The 26,841-nt window shown below is 36.6% G+C and overlaps 1 protein-coding gene across 1 annotated transcript in view; it reads right to left on the bottom strand.

Moving 5' to 3' along the window:
* SUCLG2 (succinate-CoA ligase GDP-forming subunit beta) overlaps positions 1 to 26,841 on the bottom strand; it is a 110,763-nt gene that overhangs the window by 63,206 nt on the left and 20,716 nt on the right. The window contains exon 2 of the mRNA XM_027467515.3: positions 26,552 to 26,693. Coding sequence (XP_027323316.2) covers positions 26,552 to 26,693 — 142 coding nt within the window. The remainder of the gene's footprint in view (positions 1 to 26,551; positions 26,694 to 26,841) is intronic.

Raw genomic sequence — 26,841 nt, 5'->3', positions numbered from 1 at the left:
GAATCATATATACATACACATGCTAATTTTAAAGAAAAAAATGATAGAAGAGTCCTTTAAAAAATGGAGCAAAAATACAACTTGTTCCTAAGCCAGATGCCATTAAATAAGCGGGACCAGCAGTTCTTAGAAATGGCCTCAGAGTTTAAGATTTCACAACTGTAGTTGGGTCCAACTACGTTTCTAACAAATTTAACCTAACACCATAGGAAAAAGACTTCTATTTTAAATAAATTCAGTTGTTTCAACAGAACAAAATACAGAACTCCAAGGCACAAGCATCCTTTACATCCATTGCACTAAACAATACATCTCCTTCCCTTCAATCAGCATTGTGAATACCAATGGCAGAGATCGTCCTTGCGATTGCAACAAGCTTGATTCTATAATGAAAGCCTATTTAGAATCAATAAAATCTGTCCTGCTTTGGGGAGCTATGATTACTCTGGTCCACTGGTACTGCTTGCAGCAAAAATGAACAGCTTGTTCTCAGCCCACTGCTGTGTATATTTAACTACTGAATACTTCATCATGAAACAATACCCTGAGAACCATAGTTCTGCCCGTTATAGGGTACACTAATTTATTACCTGTGAACAACTTACCATTATTATCGATATGACTGTGTGATTGCAAATTAGGCGTGTTAAAAATTACATTAACACGTGCTGTAGCTTACCAAAATTAAACTACTGCATAGAATAGACAATGCAAGACAACACAGTATTAGGCCTCACTCTTGCCTGTTTAGGAACAAAAAAAAAAAATCATAGCAGTGCACTAGGGAATACACTGGCAAGGCTTCACACACTTCAGAATTAGAGCATGGGACTGAATGGGAGGCAGTCTCATACAAAATCCTAATCACATCTCAGTCTCACCACGCAACTTTCTGCAGCTTGGCTTCTCTATCTGCAGGGGTTCTGGGAAAATTAATTAGCGTTTGCACCTCTTAAAAATGCAGAGCCCAATTCAGTATTACATTCATGTATTTTTACCCCAGTGTAAGGCAGCTGATGACAAGAGAAGGGCCAAACCCAGACATCCCTCTTGTTATGAGGTTAGGACATGTTGTGAAATAGATGGAAGTAGCCCAGTGCCATGGGAACACCGCAATGAAGACAAATTGAGGACATGCCAAATTAACATCTCACAGATGCAACAACTCCTCACTGACCCAAACAGAAGCACAAACAGAGCCCACAAACCCATGAGAGCCCATCCACAAAGGCAGCAGGGGTCAGTAAGACTCCTCCATCCTTCAATACGCCACAAATGACCCCAGCCACAGTGGGGTTGGGCAGGTATTAGTTTTAAGCACTCTGCTAGCCACCCTTCTTCACCCAGTATCATTGGGTTGTGCTGTATGTAGGGCAGAGCTCTTCAAGCACTCCCCCTCCCCAAAGTCCTGTGAGAGCTAGATGGGGTACTTCCATTTGCCAGCAGCTCCAAACTCTCTACCTTCAGAAGGAGGCAGAGGCTAATAATGCATTTACCCAGTAAAAGCCCTCCGAGGAACACAAATTGCGTTGTTACCTTTGGACATGTGCAACTTCTAGCTTCCTTTTGTCTGGTCAAGCTTTAATCACCATCTTTTTCATGACAGTCTATAATATTACTCCAATAAGGACTGGCTGGGATGCCCACAGGATGACCAATTCCCAGCAAGCCATGACAACAATTTACTGATTTCACTGATTTACTAAAACACAGCTTCTCTTCCCAATACACTTCTCCCTTCTGTCTCTCCCTCCTCTGCCCCTCATTTGATGAAAATAAGTGAGACATTACAGAAGTTTTTCTGACAGCAGTTACACCTCACTTCAGACAGCACCAGAACCAAAACCCAGAATGCCTACATGCTGCTCCTGCTTCAGTTTCCCCATCAGTGGTGATGGAAAAAGCTCAAGTGCAGGAGTACCTGCTAAGGATTCTGGATAACCTCCCCCAGGCTGCATCTCTGCAATTTAAAGCTTGTCTTCTGCAACAGAGTTCCCCTTACAAAGGTTAAATTTGTGGGTTGGATTATTTTTTTCCTACCTCTAGATGATTCAACAGTAAAAACTTTCCGTCTCAGTAAGGAAGCCTACTTCTCTGGATCTCATCTGTCCTCTTTTGTTGTTGCTACTTTTGTCTCTCTCTAACTTCCCTTTGAGAAAGACCACCTCTAATCTATTTTCCAAAGTTTCAGCCATCCCATTACACTGCTTAGGCAGGATCCTGCAGGTGCTTACTATTCTTTAACAACACTCTTGTCCAGACACACTCTGGTGTACTTACACCAGCAGAAGAAGGAAGAGAGAAGAATAAAAGTTGTAAGGATGAACGATAATATTTAAAAACAGTAATGGAGCATAATTCCCAGATTGAACTCTGAACCCCAAAGTTGCTATAAGAACTGTTAATATTTGTGCCACTTTACATGAACTTCTCTGAAATCTGAGACAGCTTTTCCCATGGAGCAAGTCTTGCTACTGCTCCTGCTGCCCCCCAACTCCTGAGCACTGCGGGGACGTATGATGTGCTCCTGCACCCTGCCAATGAAGCACATCAAGATGGGAAATGGAAGCTGTCCACAACAAGATTCATCCCACATCTACAAAACTACTGGTGTGCTTCAACATCCTCAGAATGAATTGCACAACTGATTTGTGTTCCTCCCTGCCCTTATTTTAAGCTTAACTCCCTTCCTCTGTTATTTCCATCCTTCTGCTCTGTAACGCCGAAAAGAATTATGTTCTTACACATCTAGTTTCTACAACCTTTGGTTTTCAGACTGGTTTAAAGTTAAATAAATCATCCTTTTCATGACTCCACGCTTTTGAATATATTGTATATTTATTGCTAGATTATAAGCCTCATTAAAATCTATAATGATAAATTAGTCAGTCTCTTGATTCTGTCAGTGGTGTTATTAATTGCTTTCATAACCATTACTACACACTTCACCGGTGATAAAAATTTTAAAGCTAGATAAAATCAACTAAGCTAAAGCTCACTCTTAATAGTGCACTCTTAAACCTCAAAGTAAAAGTAATCGCACTTCTTATATTTAAGTTAAAGTTGATAAATTACTTATATAGCAAACAGAACCTCGTGACATCCAGCAGTAGGCAAAAATATGCACCTCGAGGCAGGGATCCAAAGAAAAGTTTTCACATTAAAACTCTTTCATTGTACATGCATGTTTAAAATTTTATCAGAAATCTTGTTTCTGATAATTTGCCAACCTTTACGAGTTTCTCTTTTCAACCTAAATTCTCATTATTTTTAATGTAATTTTGCTCTGGAATAGACCCAGGGTTTAGACAAACTACTACCTGTCATCTTCTCTTACAAACACAGGAGGAGACGTGGTTTGAAAAATCCATCAGAGGGGGAACAAATTCTTCACATGGGGGAAGAGCACTGAAGTCTATCGACAGAACTAGCAAAAGCTTTTTATGCCAGCTCTCAGACAACATCCATCCTACAGGTAAAACAGAGAAGGACACATTCTGTAACCTGCAACAACAGCCTGCCCTCCTGCAGCATACTGTATAGTACATACTGAACAAAATAAAAATCCATGCAAGCATATTTTCTTCTGTCATTATATCCACCATTTTTGTTCTTTATGACTTCATAGTATTCTTTGTAATATGGACATTAAAATAATTTTCTCCTCTTTGGACAATTTCAGCCTAAGAATCTGCAAAAGCAAGCAACGAATATTTCTGCTGTGTATCAGGTATGATTCCCTATTACCTGACATCATCACGAAAGCATCTCAGTCTAATCTATTAGTATGTACTGAGATTATTAGAAATTTGGGCATGCAAAACTGTGTGGTTAATAACCAGATACGGAATTTACCTGTTTTCCTTATAAATATAAAATACTTGTAAATCTCGCAATGCATCTTTCTTAAAACACTCAAAATTAAAAACTCCTCATTTTACCTGACTTTTAGCAAGTTATTTCTCTCCACATTTCACTTTTGCCTGAAGTACAGAAAAGAGTTACAGTGAAACAAGTTTACTTACAGTTTTCTTAGTTTCTTTACCTTTCAAAGTTTTCAGGGATTTCAAGTTTCCCTTCCCAAAGTATTCTGAAAACATTTATTTTTTTAAACACATCATATATATATATATATATACACACACACACACATATACACAAACATATTTCAGAGTTAGCAGATTCATGCAGTCCTAAATTCTTGATTGAATTCCATAACTCCATTTGTTTTAATGCAATTCAGAGAACAGGTTTCATGCAATCTGTAGTGTTGAAGTCAAGCAGTCATTAAGAACCAACACTGCTCTCGCCCCTAACTGCAACAATACTCACACCTGTTTTCCTGGAAGGATTTCAAAACTTTATTCTTTGTGATTATGTATAAGGCATAAGGCAGACAGGCCAGAAAAAAAAAAAAAAGTCTATTCTGATTCTGACTGATTCTGATTCTTTTATCCATTACTAAACTGCAGACATTGAAAAATTTGTACTTAATGTAGAAAACATATAAACTGGGGAATATATATTAAATCTTCCATAATTTACTTTTAAGCATAAAAGAGTGGCAATAGAATACATTTTTAAGTATGGAGCATAAAATAGGAAACCTAAGCAAGAAACAAGGGAATTCACATGGAAGAAAACAAACAAACAAAATGATATAAAAACAACTGCAACATTACCACCATTACTTAAGTTTCCATTCGATTAGCTTTACAAAGGAAGAGGAAAAGTAAAAGATGGTATAAAAACCTTTTATCCCCTGGGACAACCCTTTAGTTTCTGATCATGGAAGAATAATATTAATATCACACTGTAAAGCAGCTGTTTAAACACTAAATGTCCTTAATTTTACCCAGCAGATTCCTAGCTGAGCTAACAATATTGGTGACCATGCACTGTACCAATGTACGCAGTCTCTCTTCTTGTCTTAGCTTCTGTTTGTCCCCTTAATTTTCTTTATGGATTTATAAAGAGCTGCTTCTTACTATACACAGTCACAACATACACTGTATGAGGACACTGGACAAGCTGTTAGCTTGATTAGCTTAATAATAGATTTTTGAGTGTGATTTCCAATTAATTTTTTTTTTTCCACATTCCATGGAAAGGCGAAATTACAAAGCCATATGGTGCTTCATAAGTAACAATTAAAAGTTATTTCCTAATCTTTATGCACAAAAAAACCCAAACCACCAACCCACACCACCATAAAAATACATATGGGCACAAGGGCACGAAGGAAATGAAACTCTGGAATGTCTGCAGCTGTCCAGAAGGATCCAAACACTTCCTCAGCTTCTTCCCCATTCACACATTTCCAGTCTGTGCTAACACGGAATATTACAATTAATCACAATGTATGCCTCAAAGCTCATAATTGAGGCTCTCTTTTGAAACTGCAACTTCGTAACAACAGCTTGCACAAAGATCTGTGTACCACAATGCATGTTCTGATTCTGACACTCCACTACACCCCTTGCATGGATTTGTTAACAGCTTTGTCCCTGCCCAAGCACAAGCATTTGCGGAGCTCTGACAGTCAGAGGAGCCCCATCCGTGCTGGCATCTGGGAGCCTGTAGGCTTACTGCAGGACCCCACTATTTTTCCAGCAATTCACACTATCCAACACAGGCACGTGACTGTAATTGAGGAACTATTCTACTCCCACGTAAATGAAACTTAAGCTGTTGCTCCAAATGATCCGCTAGCAGCCCCCTTCCTCCTCTCTGACCCTTGTAACACCTTCTGTATGTGCTAATTGTAGAGCAACTGGATATGGGACTCCCGCTTGTGTACCCAAAGTTAGATAAACTCTTAACGTGTCTTACTGTAAAATGGAGATAGCAGAGCCGGCTACCTTCCTCATGGGACATTTCTGGACTAAGACCTGCATATGGGAAGGGGAGGTTTCCTTATAAGCACCTTGGATAACTGCTTTTATTACCTCTACTACTAGAAGTCAAACTGATGGGCAGAGAGATTTTGTTGTTTTTCTCATGAGCAGCGAGACTGCAGAACACAAGCTAGCCCTGGGTAGCTGGAAAGCAGCATTCACCACCAGCACAGGCAGATCCAAACACATTCACTCACCATATAAATGATTCTTATCATCTGCACATCTCCTGGGGACAATATTAACAAGAGATTTTGCTAAACAAAGAGCAATAGGAAGAAAATATATCAAAAACTTAGACATCAACGTATTATTTTAAAGTCAAGAGGATTGTATGCCTTTCTAAATATACCTATTTTTAAATCTGCTGAATTCTTGCATTCAAAAGTACTGTACACTGTGATCTTTGTCGATTCTCAAGAGAGCAATTTTGTCAAATTCATCTTTTGTGGAAAGATATTTTGAGGCTATACTGAAGATAAGCCAAAGAGAAGAAAATTTAACATCCTTTCAAATTCATACTCACAGGATTTTTTTTCCCCTAACAGTCTATGCACTGCTTTTGTATGTAATATATACACACATATATGTAGATCTACCAGCATAAAGATTTCATTAATCTAAAAACTTAAAACGGAATATTCATGTTCTAAAGTACAGAATATAAAAATTATGGTAAGTGCAGAGACAAAAGAGAAGAAAGAAATTATTCTCCTTTGTGTATTTTATTAGAAATGATCTAAATTTAACTACTGTTTGCATAATGCAATAATATTCAATTAACATCTTGCCTGTAACTTCAGTTAATAGTAAAATAACCCAGAAGTACTCAGCAAGAAATACACATACCTAAGAATTTTACAGGTCTACCTGAAAATACTTCAGTATTTTGGAATGTGTACCTTGAGAAGATAAACATGCACTTACAGATAGTAGTTTGTATACAAAAACCCTGTAAGTTTAGCTACTAGAGAAGAGAATGCTCAACAATATCGTCTGCAAATGTAATGATCCTTTCCCAAAATCTGCACTTCCAGAACGCATTACACCTGAGTAGGTCTACCATATCTCACCAACCTGCATCACACCAGACATATGATATTTTCTTCTCAGTTTGAAAGCGTTGTGGCAATTCCATATATACACCTAAATAATATGTTACAGTGTAAGAAATGGGGTGCTCTTTTGTACAAAGCTTGTTATTGCGCAATTTGTGAATCTTCGTATTGTGAAAATCTCAAATTCTGTATTAGTCAATTTGGTTTCTTATAATAATTTAATGATCTTATAGGCACACTGTTAGAGACACAGGAAAGCCATCCCTGGGAATGGGATCTTTTTTCCTGGAAAGATATATTTAGGAGTTGATATACTTGAAGCAAACATCTGTACCAGGAGACAAGTCAACTCACACGGCCCACTGCTTCTGTTTTCTTTCGTTGGTATTCTACTGGGCATTTCATACTGGTATTTGTTTTAGATTTTCAACAACTTGCAACATGGTCTACATGATTCGATCAAAGTTAGCACACAACACATAATACTATGAAAAATTTGGCTACCACCTTACTGCAAAACAGCATTCTACTTGCAAGGAACCATCTGTGGAGAAATACAGCTTTTTAGCAGGATATACTACCTCAGCTACAGTCCTAACAATTCATCCCTTTTGCTCTTCAGAATTGCCTTTAAAAGTTCCATATAAAGGTCCCAAGTATAGAAAAGTAATACAACGCCAGTTTACTTTTAAGAATTATATAGTAAAAATTAAAAATGGTGATACATTACAAAAAAAACCCGCAAACATTAAATGGAGTATAGAAGTTATTCTTTGTGTATCAGTGATGTATTACAAATATCATTAGTGTTTTAGCTACTAAGAAATACTGAAAAGCAGCATTTTACTTGCTAAATTACTGACAAAACTGCTACTAAAAATATACATCTTGGTGTACAGTCATTTACCCCAAACTGACATTTTAAAGATAAATAATTGATTTCATTTAAAGCAACTAATTATCAACCAAACTCATCATTTTCTCATTTCCCCCACAAGAAGTATTATCTCTAGTATGAGTCCTAAACAAACTCATAAGAATCTAAATCATTATTTTCTTTCTTGAATCTTCCTTTTCTAACACAATCTTTTTTTTTTCTCCTCCTTCTTATACAAAAATTTCTATTGTTTCTCAAGGGAAGACTTTTTCAAATTTGTCACAAATGTAGCCATTCTGATATCAACAGATTTTTCTTCAAAGCAAATCGGATACACAGCCTCTAGACTACAATTTGAAAGATGAACATACTGAATACATGAGAAATGAAATCAGATAACACACAATAATTTTCTCTTACACCATTGCTCTGAAACTGAACAACTACAATCACATCCTTTCTTTCAACTCACACAAACTGCCTTTATATTACCTCAGTTGACTCTTGCAGAACCACATCTACATCTGCTAAAATAACTTTTTAAGCAGCAGCAACTAAAGTGAGGTTAGGCCCTGCTTGCTGGTAGCCTGCAGCAAAGTTGAAATATCAATAATTGCCTGATTTTCAGTATAGAAAACATTTTTTAGAAATGAAATAATTTTAAATAAAGCCCTAGTTGGTCACAGAATAATGGCTTACGTAAAATGAAATGATCCACCGTTCAAGGCAGCCTGTACTGTATCCCAAAAGACTAGGACAAAAATAAAAAATATATAGATAAAAATATAAAATTATAAAGCCAATGAGAAGATGACAGAACAAGGCATGAAGGTCCACCATCCCCAGCACAAAGCACTGTCCATATGCCTGTAACCTAGGAAAACAGCAGAGGGACAAGAAATACAGAAGCAAGAGAAGAGTATCAGAGTGAAGAGCCTGAACCATTTTGTGAAATAAAGTAATTTCCCCTAGGAGTGGAATGTTTCATGGCTCTGTATAGTGCAGCTCTGGAGAAACGCTTCAGCCAGAACTGCAGAAAAGGTGTTGATGGAGAGAATGAGACATCTAAGGCTCTGACCTTGGCCATCCACATTAGTGATGTGTGCTCTATGCAATAAACTTTTCATGAAGCTCTCAACTTTCCTAGCCTAATGAAAGAAAGAGGGCAACAAATAAAACTAAATAGTAAGAGTGGATTAATTTCAGCAGAGTGCTACTGCAACCTTCTGCTCTCCTGTCCAAGGAGCGAAGTGATGAAGCACTGCAAAACCATTCATGTGACACTGCAGACTCGTGGTTAGAGTTGGCAGCCTTCCGTCGACATCTCCAAGGAACTATCCTGTTACACAATCAATTAAGCAAAAAGACAAAGAAAGAAAAATCTTGCAAATGAGTAGTTGGAAGATCACGCACATTTCATTACTATTACCATTTTTCTACATGGTTTCTTATCATTCACCTAAGTCAGAACAGTCATCAAAAATTAAGATTTAATTCTGCATTAAACAAACTATGAGTAGTTTTAAAGTGGTTCCAAATCTACATAAATCAAACACAGCCAGACTTCTATTGCTTATAATATTGACCTCAGCCTTGCAAAGCTATTACACAGGCATTCAAATTTAAGGTCTATGGATTTGCTTTCAAAGCTTTCCTTGGACACACCTGACTTGTCATGGAGCTTCTCAGTGCTTGATGAAGTCTGGATCAAAAAAAAAAAAAAGACTAAACTTTATAAAACACTCGTAATCTGTGACAATGATTCGGAAGCATCTTTTAAAGGTTCTGTTTTTCAAGTGCTACAGTGCAGAGTATCCTTCTCTGAAAACACTCCCCAAAATACCCAAGAGCTGCCAGCTAAAATTGCTGGTTTTGAAACTTCAGACCATCTGTATTTGAAATGAGCATTCTGTAGATAGATATTTGCACCTTTACCATGCCAAGACATGCCAAAGGAGGGAGTCTCAAATGTAAACACGTTCTGCCTGCACGGGTATAGACACAAACATATAAATATAAAAAAATACACTAAAAATAAAAAAAAGTATTTTCCTGCAAAGATGCACTTGAAGTCAGAATCAGCCTGTTTAATTTTTATGCTTGTAGCATCCATGGAACTAGCACATTAGTTGGCTACAAAAGCATTGTCTATACACCAACCCACTCTAAAAGGTGGAAAAACATTATAAAAAGCCAAAAAACAGTCACTTTTTTAAAAAAAGTTTTTATTATTTATAACATAGTTGGCGTTTCTTACACTCTCAAACATGCTTTATTATAAATGATTATAAAAAACAAAACAAGTAGTAAGATCAATTGGTATCTTCCCATTACTTCTATCTGGTATTCACTACCCAACAAAGCAATTCAGCCACACACAGTTGAACATGCACCTTACTATCTCTAGGGTACTACAATCATATGGCCTGCTTATGTTGCCAGAGCCATTTCTGTACAAAATATACATGAAAAATGACTTCTAGCTGCGGCATTTCACCGTATATAAAAAAAATCCACTTTCCAAACTCATAGGTTGAGCAAAAATTTTACATCTCTTTGTCATTTATGCAGAAAATTAATACACTTTGTAAAAGGTGGTCAAAGTTGTTTTCCTGTTTTTTTCTTTAAAAAAAAAAAAAAAAAAGATAACTTTCACACACTTGTTTTTCCTGCTGACAATTTAGTCTCCTCCTCTTGTAAATATGTGCCTCTAAGAATAAATCGTGTTTTATTATTAAAGATAAAAACATGATTCAATACAAAGCAGAAAAGCCAATCTCTATAAAGTTTCCCAGCACAGCTTTTATATGACAATTCAAGTATGCAACCAGCAAGGCATTTAAGCAAGAATAAGAATATCCTAGCTGTACGTGGGACTGAATATTAATGGATTATGTAATGCATTTAAAATGCAAAAAACGCACAGCTTTGGCCAGTTCCTGAGAAGTAAAATCATTGGTAACTCTTTATGATGGCAGTATTCTCTAATGAGTACCTGACACATCTGAGAACTATTGCCTATATTAGAGCCAAAATAAGTCCACAAAATTAATAATGAAGTAGCATTTTTTGACTTCTATATACAGGTCAGTTTTACACCTAAACTGGTTGATACAGAAGAAAAAAACACCACCCACAAAAAAAAAAAAAATCAACAACTTGATTTATCCATAAATGTATTCTGCTTGGAAAAGTGCCTGCATGAAGCACACCAGGGAACAGGAGTGCAAGCAGCCCATATCACCTTACCCTTTGTTTAGATTGTCAGTTTTTCCTTTTGATCTTTCTTTGCAGTTGAAAAAACAAAAATTGATTTTCCCTGTTGAACTGAAGTAGAAAAAGGACAATATTTTATTTAAGATCCTTCACTCCCCCACATAAGCCTATTTCTTTATTTATATACAAAAGAAACTATCTTTTTGTTCTCTTAAAAAATATTTTCAACTAGGGAATGCTCTCAGTTTACTGACTGAGGTTTCTTAAAAAAGGAGGGTCTTAAATTCCCAATATTGGTCTCCTGCAGAAGAGCACACACCTCAGAAACCGTCCGGAGCTACAGAAGCTGAGCTTCAGGAAAGCAGCAGTCATGCTTGTTAGGTGCTTGCATCAGCCTAGGTTACTAGCAATGTTATGATCAAAAGCTTGTTTATGGGCAAAGAGAAAAGCACAGTTTAGATAAACAGATATAAAGCCAAGACCATATTGACAGTATAATCATCATCTTAATAGTCTAATCAAAACATCATGATTATTCCAGAATTATTACAGAAAACTGAAAATCTATGAAAATATTACACACATTTTTTGTGTGTGCGTATTTCTTAATTTCTACCCCCTTTTCCTGGTGTTAAACTTGTCCCTCTAGAGCTCTCCTGGGACCTATGGCTTGCAGTTTCATTCTGGTCTAGGGTGTTAAAGTGATTCATCAGCTTGTGGAGTCCTTTGCTGGAAAAATATATGATGTTCACATTGATGGTTTTGTCTTTCTCACTTCAAGATCCATACACACAAAATCTACTTTTTCGTATTTTAAAAAGTGGTCCACAGGTCCACGTTGATCTGAATTTGCTACATGTAGTGCCTTTTACAGACGTTAGATATCAGTTCTTTGCTCTCTTTCTTAATCCTAATGTAGTTTTGTCCAGATCTAGGTTTGCATTTCTTTAACTGATCTTTTCTGAGTTACTCAATGCCATGGATCTCCAGCACTAGACTGTACTAAAGCTCCTGATTTTACTCATTAGTTTACAGTTCTAATAAAATATAAGTAAAGCCAACAGAACAGCTGCACTAATCTCAAATGCTGTGAGCTTCGTCCATGTCTCACTGAAGACAGGATATGGTTATGGTTGCTTTTAAGAACAATCTTCAGTCACCAAAGGAAGCAATGACTTCTAGCATACAAAATGTTACGGTCTATTTCATGCTTTCACATAATTCTCAAAGATAAACCTTGTAACTTCACTAAAGGTTCTGAAGTTCCTCCACACTCACCACGCATTCAGCAAGACCCCTGGATATCTTGCAGCAGGTAGTAATAGCATCCGTCATCATATTCCAACAGTAGTTGATCATTAAATGAGAAATACCGTGTACACTAATGGAGTAGCTATTAAATATATATTTTAATCCACTGTCAAAAAAATTACTGAATTATTAATTCCTTCAATTGCACTTACAACCTGCATTTCAGAATAAAGGGCTGATATTAGCAAATACAAACAAAAAACAACAAAAAAGGCCCCCTAACATCTACAGATATTGTTGGTTCTAGTGGACTGCAAACTTGCTGTGTTGTCTGCATGCATTCTTTTAGATGCTTAAAGAAAGCTGAGCTCACAGACTACTGAGCTGATGCTGAAGCTCCAGGAAAGCTGAGGACACGTGCCCTCACATCTGCTCACTCAGAAGCACGAGAAGCTCCTGCCCATGGCCGGCTGCAGCATGCAGCCATCCAGCCGTTCCCCTTGACTGCTCCAGTCCTTTTAATCTCTCTTTTGCTGTGAATTTGGGAAGGCTTACACAGCTTTGCCCAAGCATTTTGTTCAAATCAATTCGGCATTTGATTTGTCACACAGAACTCTATTCAGAACAGTCCGGTGGAGAGCATACCAAACGCTGTGTAATTGTGACCAAACAGTCTGTGGCGAGGCCAACCACTGAGAAGTTTAAACCCAAAGAATACAAACTGTGAGTCTCTGTAAGTTATGTGATCCTCCTCTTTAAACCCTGCAAGAAGGAAAATGCATAGGACAACCAGATTTAGTTACCAAAAAAAAAAAAAAAAAGCAATTTTTACATCCACCAGGCACACGTGGAAGTTTCAATTATTATTGGTGCTGACCTGGTTATTTAGAAGCCTTCCTCATGCACCATCCTGTCCTGTGTAGACCTTCCCCAGCCCTTTGAGGGTAGGCACACATCCTGCTTACCAGTTCTAGCAGCTGAGCATTCGCATGCCAACCTCCAGTCACTACCTCTTAGCAAAGACATAACTATATACGTTACACTCAGACTTCAAGTTTTTCAGATTGCATAACGTTAAGTTAGCCTACAAAAATGGGATGCAAGGGCAACAGGGAGGCATTAGCTTCTCATTTGGCAGTCAGCATTTACAGGGAAAGATGCATCTCGACATGACGTTGACATCAGCAATGCTCAGTTTCACTTAGGCTTAGTGCAAGATGAGCTCTGCAGGGACTCTGCAAGTAGGTATTATTCTTGGAACTTGAATTCTATGTATTTTAATGAAACTGCACAGTCCAGGCATCTCTGAGAGTGAGCAGCCCTATCAAATTCCAAAATTTGCAGCTTTCTCAATTACTCACAAATCAAGATAGTTTTTCTGGCTAAAAAATTAAAATTTCAATAAGCAACAAATGTGTGTGCAAAGACAAAGAACACGCAGGTGATTTATGAGTTTTGAACCTGTGCTGAACCTGCAGAGGGACTGACATAACAGGTGAGCAAGTACATCTCAGATGTTCGCATTTATGCATGATGCCATTCAGCTACTGCTCAGCTTCAGATGAGCAAGATTGTGAACCAAATCTGTGTTGAACTTAGCAGCAGCAGAGGATCGTATCCATACACAACCCTTAAAACCATGGTCCAGCTGAGAGACCTAAGCACCAATCCCACAAACCCTACTATGAATCCTGTAAACAGATTAATTCCCTGACATCCTAACAACTATTAAAAACTGGTTAATATTTTATTAGCTTAAGGGCAGCAAGTTGCTTTGAAAAGAAAAAAAAATAAAAACTGCAACTCTTGTGCAATCACTCAGTCATGTCTGCCTGGTTTACGAATTTTAAGAGGTAACTACTGAAAAAGAACTTTACAGTATATTATTACTTTCTTCTACACTGCAGAAAATAGTTTCGGATTTTATTGAAGTGTCAGGTATAGAATAGGGCAATTTTTCTCTAAGAGTCAGAATTTTTGCATTATGCTTTGTTCATGCTTCTGCCGTCTCTTCCACTGCAGCCTTCTCACATGTTTAGACCTTCTATTTCAGAAAGTATAAACTATATATTTGTAAAACAGTGGCCACAGCTTACTCCCAGGATGTCTCCTGTGATATAATTTACCTAATATAAAACAAGAGAAGGGATTTTAAGCAGCTAAAACAATTCATAGAGAGACAAGAGAACACACAATTAATGCTGCCTTGCCTGCTGTTAACTGCAATAATTACTTGTTAGTTGTGTGGGAAGGAATGTAATGTATCCTATCATACAGGCAAGGGCTTTGAGCAACCTGGTTTGTGGGAGGTGTTCCTGCCCAGGGCAGGGGTCTGGAACTAGATGACCTTCAAGGTTCCCTCCAACCCAAACCACTCTATGATTCTCTGACTATTTCAGTGATGTGCTCCTGTTAAATTACCTCTGAATCCAGCCATTAAAAATCTCTCCCTAGTATTTAACCAGAGTGGTTTACTTCCTATCTTCATTAGCCTAGAGTTTGCTGAAGGAACGCTTTGTGCACTTGATGGAAGTTTCTATGTATCACTATTTATAGGATAGTTGATGTCAAAAAGTGTAAAAAACAGCCATAAATCAGAATCCATAACATTCAAATTCATAAAACAGAAAAAGCTGTATGAACATAAGAGAAACAGGAGACTCACTGGGAAAATGGACAACATGAAATATGAAAATACATCAAATTGTTTTAATCCCAAAACTGTAAAATAACTTTTCAGTAAGAAGGTATCTTTAAGCATGTAGCAACTTCTCGTGACTCAAAGAAACAACTATTTAAATAAATACTGTATCTGCATATGGACTTCAAATAGGAATGTCACTCAAAAGATAAAAATAAGCAAGCTATTTATAGTGCATGTTAATTACCATATTTAAATGGCACATTACTTTATGGCATGTGATCTAAGTTTGTATTTATAGGAGAAAATTTGTATAAGAAAATATTTTTTTGAGATAGTTAAACTTGCAGATCTTATAAAAAAAATCATCCATGGTAAAAAGAACAAAAGGGGATGCTGGACCTGCAGACGGTATCAGGATTACTATTATGATACTCTTCAGTGGAGCACAATACTCATACACCTAACATGCAATGAGATCAAGACAGCCACTGCTCAGACACACAGATGTATGGCTGGAGGGATGAAGGGATAAAATTTGGCTGGGAGCAGAGGGAAGCGCAGTGAAGTAATGATGAATCTTCCCAGTAACTTTAATGAATTTAGAATGGGAGTAAGCAAAGCAACATATTTTTCTCTTCCCAAAACACATTAAGAGCATAAAATAAAATATAAGATCATTCATACAATAAGAAACTAGACAGACTGGTCAGAACCACTAAGCCATGAAACCACATTTCTGATACAAAAGAACTAACTTTACACAGAAAGTTTCAGCTGTTCAAGCATTCAACTTCTTTTTTCCTCCTCCAGAATCAAATTACTTTGAACTTGTTTTGTCCCTGCAGCAATGCGATGCTCCCAGGTGTCCCTGCCCTGCGCCCTGCCTCCAGCAGCACCTGGTGCCCAACGTGCCCTCTGCTGTGCCCCAGGACGGCCGATGTGACTCTGGAGATGTATTCGGGGCTGGAAGTCAGTCTGGCCAGAAGATGAAGACAGCCACAGTCACGCAAAACACCAGCAGCACTATGGCAATAACTTGAAGCAAGATTGTTGGATTTTATTTTTTTTTAAACCAAAAATTAAGACCTTCTCCCTGAAGAAAAACAATTCTGCACATGCATCACAGTTACACTGCTGTAGCATTTCCTCCTCACTATCTATGACCTCCTCCTCTTTTTTTCCTTTCCTTTCCATTTTTTATTGTTTACTATTTACACTGTAAATATCTCATGGCTGCCTTACTTTCCTCTCTCTGCAAAAATCCTGGGTTGTTCTTAGGCATTTAGAACAATAAATATCTTTAAGATTTATGGCCTAACGTTTGGCTCTATTTATCTTACTCAGGTGAGTGGTCCAACTGAGCCCAAGGGAGGAGCAAGAAAAATGTTCTCCTTCACAGTGACACAGGAAACAATAGCTGCCTTCACAGCGGGACAGAGTAGAGCATACCACATATAGGTCACACGGTCAACTTTGGATTTTTCATAAAGAAACCAAAAATCACTTAAAGAAGAGCACATCTGAAGTCTGGAACTAGAGCTGAACATGATTTTCACTAAATGCTTTTCATGATGACATTCATGAGGGTTAACACCTCATTTAAAACACACAGTGATGCACAAAGTTAGATAGTATCTCCCCACTGAATCCAGCAGGGTTACAAAGGCACATTTCATATTCATGAGCGTGTTAAAATGTTTTACTCTTTTTAAACTGCAAATATTTGAAGATATGTAGATAAACATATTTTAAATTCACAGCACTTTCTCAAATATGAAGTAGCAGATTAACAAAATGTCAGTTCATCCTCAGCTTCAAAAACTGTTCTATCGTTTTAGGTAAAGATTATCTACAAAAAAAAAAATCACAGCCTCTTATGATCATAGTTCTCAGCTGCTGGATGTTTTCAGACTATCAACTTGTAACTTGCTCCCATCTTTGAAGATAAAACAAAGCTCTTGCAAGTCATGCTAACCTTTGCAAAATACCAGTTAAGATTACTCCATAGACTGGATGAAGAAAAGAGGGAAAGGAAATCATGGTGTGGAGGCTGTGTTGTGAGCTCTGAGTGTTGTACAAGCTCAAAGAGATTTCTAGCTTGGTTCAAAACCATGTGTTTTTATAGCAAATGTACAAGCAAATATCCTTACACATCAATCAGAGCCCATCCTAAAACACCACCTATTCCATAAAGACCAAAGGTATAACAGATTTAACAGAAACAATTGACAGATCTAGAAAAAAATGCAATTTCTTTGATTGAATTATATACTGAAAGTGGTTATCTAACAATTGTTTGCTCCTGCTACACTGTGTCACCTGTGGGATGGTGGAGATCTGGGAAATTATGATGGCATCAAAGTAGGGCAATAACCAGAACTGCCACACTAAAATCTCAGCAAAAGAAATAGTAAGAGATTGAACAATAATTCAGAATTCAGATAAAGAAAAGCATCCAAGTTAAGATTTGTTCTTTCAGCACTATTTTAACTGTTGATTTGAAGGAACTTATCACTACTCTAGCTTCACTGTTTGCGAAGTTTCCCAGTTTAATTCTCACTAAATTTAGTAGTGTTCCTCCTCCCCTTTATTGTGCCAGCCTTCTGAACCCCAATTACAAAAAAAAAAAAGTCTCTCCACGTACCTAGAAAAATAGGTAATGAGATGATAACCAGAACTAATATCATATTTGTCCCCTTTGCAGATGAAACTGTGGACACAAAGCCAGTTTCAAGTTTTAAAAGGACCACAGTATGGAGGTGGGAATAAATAAGATACTTCTTTCAAGCAACTACTACCAAACTGCTGACTTTATGAAAGAGCTTTGCCAGTACTATAAAAAAAGGATACAGTACAGATACTATAAAAAAGGATTAATTACAAATTATTCTTGTCTCTAGACGGTCATCATTTTGCTCTTAGAGTTCATATTAATTCAACATAATTTCTACTACTAGTACTCCCATTAGAAAAGCTTAAAATAACACATATTACAGACATAAGGGTCTACACTTTTGACATCCTTATACAAGGGATTATATGGCAACAGGCTGATCACCTACATGATACAGCACTAAGCAGTGAAGACCTATCAATCTGAGATTTGTCACCTCAAGTTTCTAACCAATAAATGCTATTGCAAAATTAATACTTAAAACACATCTTCTGCTGAGAGTTTATACCATGTAAACAAAAGAAGTGTGATTCTGCTGGTCAAGGTCAGCCCAAAGGTCACAAAACCAACAACATGGCCATAGTAATGAGGATCAGAGAGGAAAACTGCAAACTGCCAGCTGAGAACTACAACTTTTCCATTGCAACTTTAACCAATAGTATGGGCAGTATTCATTTTAAAAAATATACTGAGCTCTAGTTAATATCAACACATTTATTTTAAAAATAAATCAGGCTTCATCAGAAATGAAAGAATTCTCAAGGAAGTGCAAGTTTTGTATGGTTCTAGGCAATAACCATTATTTTGTCCCCTATACTTTGTTAAAATAAAAGAGACAACTAGATGGGTGGTAAGCCAAGCTGGCATTTCATTCAGCAGCAGAACAATTTATATCAAATGATTTGTATTCAGTTCTACCTTGAAACACATTCAGTGATGCAGTCAGTGATGGCAGAATCCTAAAACAAACAAACAACAGCAGAAACCACCACAACTCATTTATCTTCCATCAGAAGCAGACATTCCCAGAAGGGGATACACTGTGGTATTCGGATAAGAGCAGACACTATAAATACAGGTGATTTAAAAAAATGGCTATTTGGTGTCACAGATGGATTTTTACAACACTGCTTTACAAATTAAAAACAAAACAAATGCTTTATCACACCCTTTCCAAAGCAAGCCAGAAAAACAAGGAAAAAAAATAACTTCAGTTTCGGTAATCAGCCCCAAACATTTTAAAGCAGATGGGCATCTAGAGAGTGTAGAAGGTGTGATTTCTCTCCTTTACACAGCTGCTAGAGCTGCAGAGAAAACAATGTTGTTTAGTTTTTCATATCTTATACATAAAACGTGTCTAATGGTTCTGATTTTGTGTGTGAAAAAATGAAAATTTCATGCAGCTGCTTCTCAATTACACATCTGGTTATTGTTTTGCAGCTGCAAAGCTACCTTGAAGAACTATAAAATATGGTGTGACAAGTCTGGAATACATACCAGGAATCATATTGTACCTTCCTTGTGATGTGTTGAATTTTTACCACCTTTTAAAGTTCCTGTATCAAGAACTATGGCTTCTGTCACCCGCTTTTATAAACAAAATTTCACTAATGTATTTAACACAACTGAAATCTGTAAGTGACCACATTCTATGACAAACTTTAAATATGAAATTCAGTGCCCCATTTATGGAGTATTTTTTCCTTTCCTTCCAAGTAGCTATTTTGGTAATTTGATCAAAAATCCAACACAGAAAACAATAAGTCAGCACAACATTAGTGTCAAACATCTGAAATGAGATTTTGATTTGTTAGCCCCCTAGCCATTACTCATATTACTATAAATCTATTGAATATGAAGACATTTGGTGACAAAGAATGGTTATAAAATACCTAACTACTGTAAGCAGTCTCAAGCTTGCATTTACTGACTCACTCTCAGCATGTAATTTTCTAACAAAGGGAGTAGATAAGAAACACAAAACAGATTTGCTTTTCATAACCATGCATTTGAAATTAACTATTTCAGTAAGTTCTCACTAGACGTAGCGGGTCCCTCAAAGAATTTCCATACCTAGAATATTAAAAATGCTAAAATCTGTGATTTCACTTGAAACCAAGGGGTTCAACAGCACAATGCCCAGTGGTAAGCTTTCACAAAATCTTTTACTAATTTTGTTTCAAAAAGAATTAAAACTCAGAATCACAGGCAAGCTACAAGTTTTATTTCTTTGTCAGTTTTTCTGGCATGCAGGACACAACACGTGGACATGATCAACAAACACACGTGCTGCTTGTCAGCTCTCCCTTTTCCACACAGGTGCTAAGGGCTTCCGTGAAAAACATCGCTAAGCTGAAGAGGAAAAACCAGGCATGCAGTACAGCTAACTTAGAGACCCCCTGCAGGGTTCACCGAGGATAATACATTGCTAAAGTACTGCTTTGCTTAATATTTTGCTCCTTCTCATCCACCTCTGAAAGTTTCTTTGCACAAAATCCAGAAGAACGGCAGAGAATAAGCAGAAATTATAAGATTCATAAACAAACAGAGAAACCACACACACCACAAGAGAAGACAGCAGTAGTATTTTAGGGCTCATGTCCAGGGAGAAAGGTCCTGCTACTCAGTGGTGCAGAACAGCCGCTGTGTATTAAATCCTCAAATGGAAACTCTAATTCCACCTTGAGAGTGCCTTTGTGTGGTTTAGCTCCCAAGACAGATTAAGTTAAAGCACCTAAAAGCAATCTTAGAGTAAATGAAGAATGTCCACAAAAAGAGCCAAGTAAAGAATAATTACTATACTCCAGCATTGCACTATAGCTGTATCACAGTAAATTCGCCACGACTTTCCAACAAAATCCTTAGTAATGCAGGCTTCCGTGAATACAGCCTTTTAATACCTTACGTACCTCTTCTGATCCTCCCTGATTTTTCATTCAGAAGATGGGGTAAATAAACTGGATAACTGACACAGTAATCATTAAATCTCTCCCCCACAACCCCCCCCCCAAAAAAAAAATAATATTTAAATAACATACAAGATATCACCTTCATAACTGTTAATCGAGTTTATCATTTACATCATTTTCATACAAGTGATATTTTTAATATTGTTGGCACAACTTAATTTAGAAAAAAAGCCCCCAAAAAAATCAAACCATTTAAAAGTGGACAAATATGGAGAAAAACGTTTTAAGATCCGTTTACTAGTCACTATTTGTTTTCTATACAAAGAAAACTAAATTTCCACAACTTGTCAAGTGGAAGTTCAAGCAAATCACTTCAGGAAAAAAGTGAGTGTGTACAAATACACAGTGCCTTTTAGCAGAATAGAGCTGTTGCATTAATTTGGTGTAATTGTTGCAGGATGAGATATAACAGACTTCCACACAGAAAAGTAAGAGCCTTCTCTCAACCAGAAGTCAGGAGATAGAAGATGGCATTAGGGAGAGACAAGAGACAAAATGGATACTATAAGGAAAAGGCTTTAAGAAAGAATAAGAAATTGGAAAAAGGACAAACAGCAAGAAGATTAAAACCACAGACCACAGCAAGCTTTGTGGAGCTTTGCAATGGATGATGAAATACATGAAGTGCATTTAGAAGGTGCCAGAAGGTGCCAATGAAGCCAAGATTGGAAGTAACAGAATAATAACAGGTATTTCATATCGTGAATTTACAGCAAAATGCAGGTATCATCTAGTCTTGGATTTCACCACTTCGAATAGGCCAAATCCATTAACTGAAAACCTGCTAAATGCAACAGAGAAATATTCATGCTCAATAATGTTGAACAGGGTCCAGAAGGAACTCATCCACCACTAGCTTTCTATTAAATTTAAAAGGTTGTTTTCTAAATACTTACCCATTGGAGAATAGAATCATATTAGTCAATAACTTATAGCATCATTTTGCCTGAAAGGACAGTTTTAGAAAGCCGTAATTTAGGTATAAAGAACTTTAATAAAAGCTGTCAGAGAATGTAAGAGGAGTTATGGGAGAGCAGTTTCTTCACAGAGAGCAAGCTGGTTGCACACAGCTCCACAGAACAGCGTATTTCAGCAACACATGATTTTTCACCGCATGCAGAAAGCAGAACCCAAGGGACTCTAAAAAATAACTAGTTAAAACTAAAAACTACATTGGCTTTTTTCAGAGAAATAACATTATGCACGGGTGATAAATTATTGCTACACAGTGAATCAACCACACAATGGAAAAGAACGTGGAAATCACAGAAATGCAGGAGACAATTCCTCTCATACCTACCCTGTCAGAGAAAAAGGAAGAAAGGAAGTTAAAGCACGTATGCAAAGCCTATGATGACAGCAAAAATGATCAGCTAAATAGCCAAAGAATTCACAGACTAAGGACTAAATTGAGCAAATCACTTAAACTTAATTTGAAGTACAAATGGCTGTTCTGTACAGGATGCTCACAGAAAAGCTCCTCTTGGTATAACAAAAAAGAACCTAAATTCACATTTCTAATCCCCTCAGAAAGGTCAAGTTAAGGATCAAGGGTCATTTTTCCTAACATAAAATCTTAAATTAATTATAGATAGCACTGTCACCACCAATTTCTTCATAATCTATACAAAAAAAAAAGAAAGTTACCAAGCTAAGGACCCATTTTCAATCCCTTCTAAACACACACTGATTTTCAGGTGGTTTTCCTGACTTGCGTTGAAGATTAACTTTGAGACAAGGGATCTAAAACAGCTTCTAAAAAAATCAAGTGTTTCATCTAAAGGAAAAAAAAAATCCCCAGGTGCTGAGATAGGAAGGAGCCATGATCACATGACTGAAAACTTTCAATATTCTAAGAAAATGGTGAATAATAGGTGACAGGTAAATGACCACATAGAAAGAGGCTTCAATAAATCCCTGCTGTTGTTTATAAAACATGTTTTACCTCTCCGACCTGATATAAAAAGCCTGCCTTTAGTCCAAAGCTGAATTTTGAGTTCTGTCATGCATAAGGCAATAGAAATAGGATGTGCAGAGACTACATTTTCTTATATTCTACTAAAAAAAAAAAAATGAATAAAGGCCTTGCACTCAATTCAATTGCACTTCTCTGCGATAAGAGTGTGAACACTGCACCTGACTGATTCCTAAATGTAATGAAACACTCTAAGTGGCAATGGGCAGCACTCTATTGCTTTTGTTAAAAATCAGGAAAAGAAATGCATGCCAAGCTTCTAGCATCCATTTAGGATACTCAGCATTTTCAACCACCTCCATAAGTTCTCTACTGATTCTAAGAGCCAATTGACAGTACAGAGTAACACCCTCCAGCATAATTATAATCCCTTTCAGCTTTGTCCATCTACTAGTTTAAAATGAAGGTTCCCTTAATAACTTCACCATCAGACAGAACGTAAAACAGAGTGCCCAAGTTGAAGTAGACTTAAGTGCCTCTGGTGGGGAAGGCTAGACAAAAATGGATCCTGAAATGATGCACAGTGCATCTGCCCAATCCAAGCAATGAAAATGCTCCCATCCTAATGGCATGGGGGTGTGTATACATAAATAAGAATTTTCCTTATATCAGTACAACTGCAGGCGAAAAAGATGCAGCAAAAAAAGGAAATGCCTTCTCCAGATAAATAAATCCTGGATGTACCACAGCATCAAGAGAAAAATCAGATCAAAAGACTTGGAGTTAATACAGGAACAGCCAGATTATCTTACAGTTCTAGTACCTCCATTTAACAGAGAGCAAAGTGAAATATTTGGGAGCTGAGCATTTGTCTGAAATGTAAGAACTTGTTTACAGATTGTGTTTCTTCAGGTGGCAGATCAAGCAATACCTTATTGATGTAGCAAAACAACACAACACCTTTTTATTTCACTCTTGAAAACTTAGGAATTTTAGCATGAAACACAAAGTCATTTGTAACCGTGTTTCTTGGCATTCTATAAATATTGCCTTCTCTACAAGACTTACACCTGAAAATTGCTTAGCACGTAATAGGCACTGAATTCCTTGGAGCCTAATTCTGTATTCCTTACAGTACTAAACTTCTTTTGAAGTTAGTATTAGTGATGTCATTTTAATTTTCTTCACATCTGCCATTCTTATCTTAGAAGAAAAAACCTTTAATTTCATTAAAAATTCCTTGTAGACTGCCTTTTGTACTGTTGGTAAGTTTTGAAAATATTTCTGAGAAAATTAATATTCAGTGTATTCGGTATACACATTAATAAAACAGAGCAATATAGGAAATGAGCAAACTATAATAAAACTGCTGATACTGGATAAAGGTAAAGCCTTTCAAGAAAACATGCATTAACACTTCTCTGACAAGTGAAGACAGCAGTAAAAATGATCTGATCCCATCTTTTTCCACTGCATCAACGGAAACTTTAATAGCAAAACTGGCGACTACAGGCACAGTAATACATGCTCAGTCTTCTGTATTTGGCGGAATTGTGATTTTTTTTTAAATAAAAATTAACACTTTGTAAAGACTTCAGTATCAGCAATTTCTGTCCCATTATTTGTACCCCTCTAACACAGATATCCATGTGAATGAGAATGCTGAGACTATCAAGGGAAAATACTGCTTTTCCTATATGCAAGATAACATGCCTATAGAAAGAAGCTCCTTTCACAAGAAAAATACCTAAATTTTTTATTGCAAGTTTTGATAAAAGACAAAAATAGAATGAAGTTGAATATGCTGGCAAGTATCCTTGTTTTCAGAACTGAAAGATAAGGACAGCTGCAATGTGGCATATAATATCAAACCCCCAGATTTTTGAGCAGTATTTGGCAGGGGTGATTGGCCTTTCCTTTCACCATCTTTCATTGCAGAATGCCTGTCTATTGAGAACATCCCAAAGCTGCCTCCATTTGTTATTTTATTTTGGAGTATTTTGTGCCTCTTGTAGGCTAAAGGTTTTTGTTTTGCTCTTAACTTTTTACTGGGCAGTTGTATATTCAAAAGACAACAGCCTGCATCACATCGTGCAGATAAACCTGAGTCTGGAGGATCAAAAAGGAGCTAAATCTGATAAAATCTTGAAACAACAAAGATTACAGTAGCAAAACTTGTGTTCTGAATGCTTCGTTTTCAAAGTGCATGTTAGAAAGAAGACAGCATACTATCAGAATGATTACAAGGATGTTGTTAATTATTTAGTGGATTGATAGGGTGTGTCAGTCATTTCAACATGAAATAGCTTTCATACTGTAAACCACAGTTCTTTAATGCCCAGTAACGTACCATGTTTGAATACAATTTTATAAGATGAGAAATGTATCACTGACTGGTAATTTTTTGAGGTGTTAGCAACCCAACCTAGTTAAAAGCACACAAAATTTACGTGATAGTTTCATTAACTCCAAAAGTTAGTTTTTATTTCTTTTATTTAAATGTACTTTAAAAACATATAGACAAAGCATTCCTGTGATTTGCAAAACAACCAAGAGGTTATTTAAAATAAATCTAGCATCATAAAACAGAAAAGGTTCACTGCCTTTAATGGAGCAATTTATTTCTGCAAATAGTTATAGGGATCTAGAATAGTTATAGTTATTGGATAGACTAATCCTTTTATGAGCTCAATCATGAAGAGGAGAGTTTAAGCACGGAAAGATTTGTGAAAAACCTGCCAGAGTCTCACTTAGCATTTCTTGATTTTCTCAGATGTCCAGATGCAAAGAAACCCTCCAGTTTTATGAGCTTTGTTTTGTGTCAGCTTTTTACAGTTTGCCCTACCAAATGACCATAGCAGTAGCATTTAATGCTTTGTTTCAAATACATTTTCAAATATTCTGGTTGACATAAGAAGGTTTTGATTACTGAAAAATGTATCATCTTAATGATGTTATAGAGATTTAGCAAGCCATTATGCTAATCCTATTCAGCTACTTGAAGCCTGATGAGATCTTTCATACCAGTAACTGAAAAGCAGTTAACTAAGTAGCCTGCCTGTGCATTATGTAAAACATTCAAAATCTTCCTGTTGTTAGACAATTAAGACTACAGTAATGTCTTTCTTCCTGCATTTTGATGTATGGTATATTAATTTTAAAAGAAGCTAAATTTAAGTGGAAAACTATGCAAAATACTAATATTAACTTTAGAAAAATAGAGAACTTTTTAACATTTAGAACATTTATGAATCGGGTGACAAGATGTACTTGAATACATTGTTTTGAGGTAACAGATACTACATTAACTTCTTTCTTACCCATATTCTCATCCTATGTTTACTGCACTAAAACGAGGATGTCACAGAACATAAATGACATTCCAGAAGCATGGTTTTATCTCCCAGCCACTACCAAATTTTTTGGACATAGTCGGTAATTGAATTTACCTTTTCTCATTCCCTCATATGGAAAAATATACATGTTGCCAAACACGTGTATATAATTCCCTATTACATATTTTATTTCTTCATAGAAAGAACAGTTGAGGTTGGAAAGGACCTCTGGTGATCACCTAGTCCAACGCACCTGATCAGGTGCAGGGTCTGCTACAGCAAGTTACCTCCAATCCAACTGGATTCTGAGTATCTTCAAGAGTTCATGACCTTTTTCTTCCTTAGCTTTTTAATAGAGCAAAATTTTGTTTGAAAACAACTTTCTGCAAGTTCATTTACTTTATTTAAGTTTTATCAAGTATATATCAGATATTCATGATGTTATTCTCAATTCTGAATTGCCAAAATGACATAAATAGTATCTATTAAAAACTGCATGCTATACGTTGCCTACCTTTAAGAAAAAAAGTTCAGAAAAAATACTGCTGTTTAACACTGTTGTTCACATATGAAATAAACATTTATAGTCAGGATAATATATTAAACCTTTTCAATAAACCTCAAATTGAAGATTGTGTACAACTTATTAGAAAACAATTTATTTTCCAGATTGTTATCTGGTGAAGCAGATTCCTCCCATTATCAGTCAACTTACTTAGTCTCTGAGCAGCCTCCAGGGCATCATTTGCAGAATCAGCCACAAAGAATCTCTGAACTGTAACCCCATGGTCTGCCATTAGTTTTTTGCTTTGGTACTCCTGCAGATTCAGCCATCGTCTAGAGGTTAATTGAACAGCCTAGAAAAATGAGAAGGGAAAATAACATAATGCTCATTAACAACAGTTCATCAGACAGTCAACTGAGCTCTTCAGTCCCATGGTTATCTCAAGTCAGCAGTTGAACAACACTGTTTCAGAGAAAAGGTAATATACACATTGATTCCCT

The sequence above is a fragment of the Anas platyrhynchos genome, chromosome 13 (assembly GCF_047663525.1).
Source record: "Anas platyrhynchos isolate ZD024472 breed Pekin duck chromosome 13, IASCAAS_PekinDuck_T2T, whole genome shotgun sequence".
In the NCBI taxonomy this organism is placed as follows: Eukaryota; Metazoa; Chordata; class Aves; order Anseriformes; family Anatidae; genus Anas; species Anas platyrhynchos.
The sequence above is the reverse complement of the archived record's forward strand: the minus strand, read 5'-3'. Positions and strand labels throughout refer to the sequence as shown.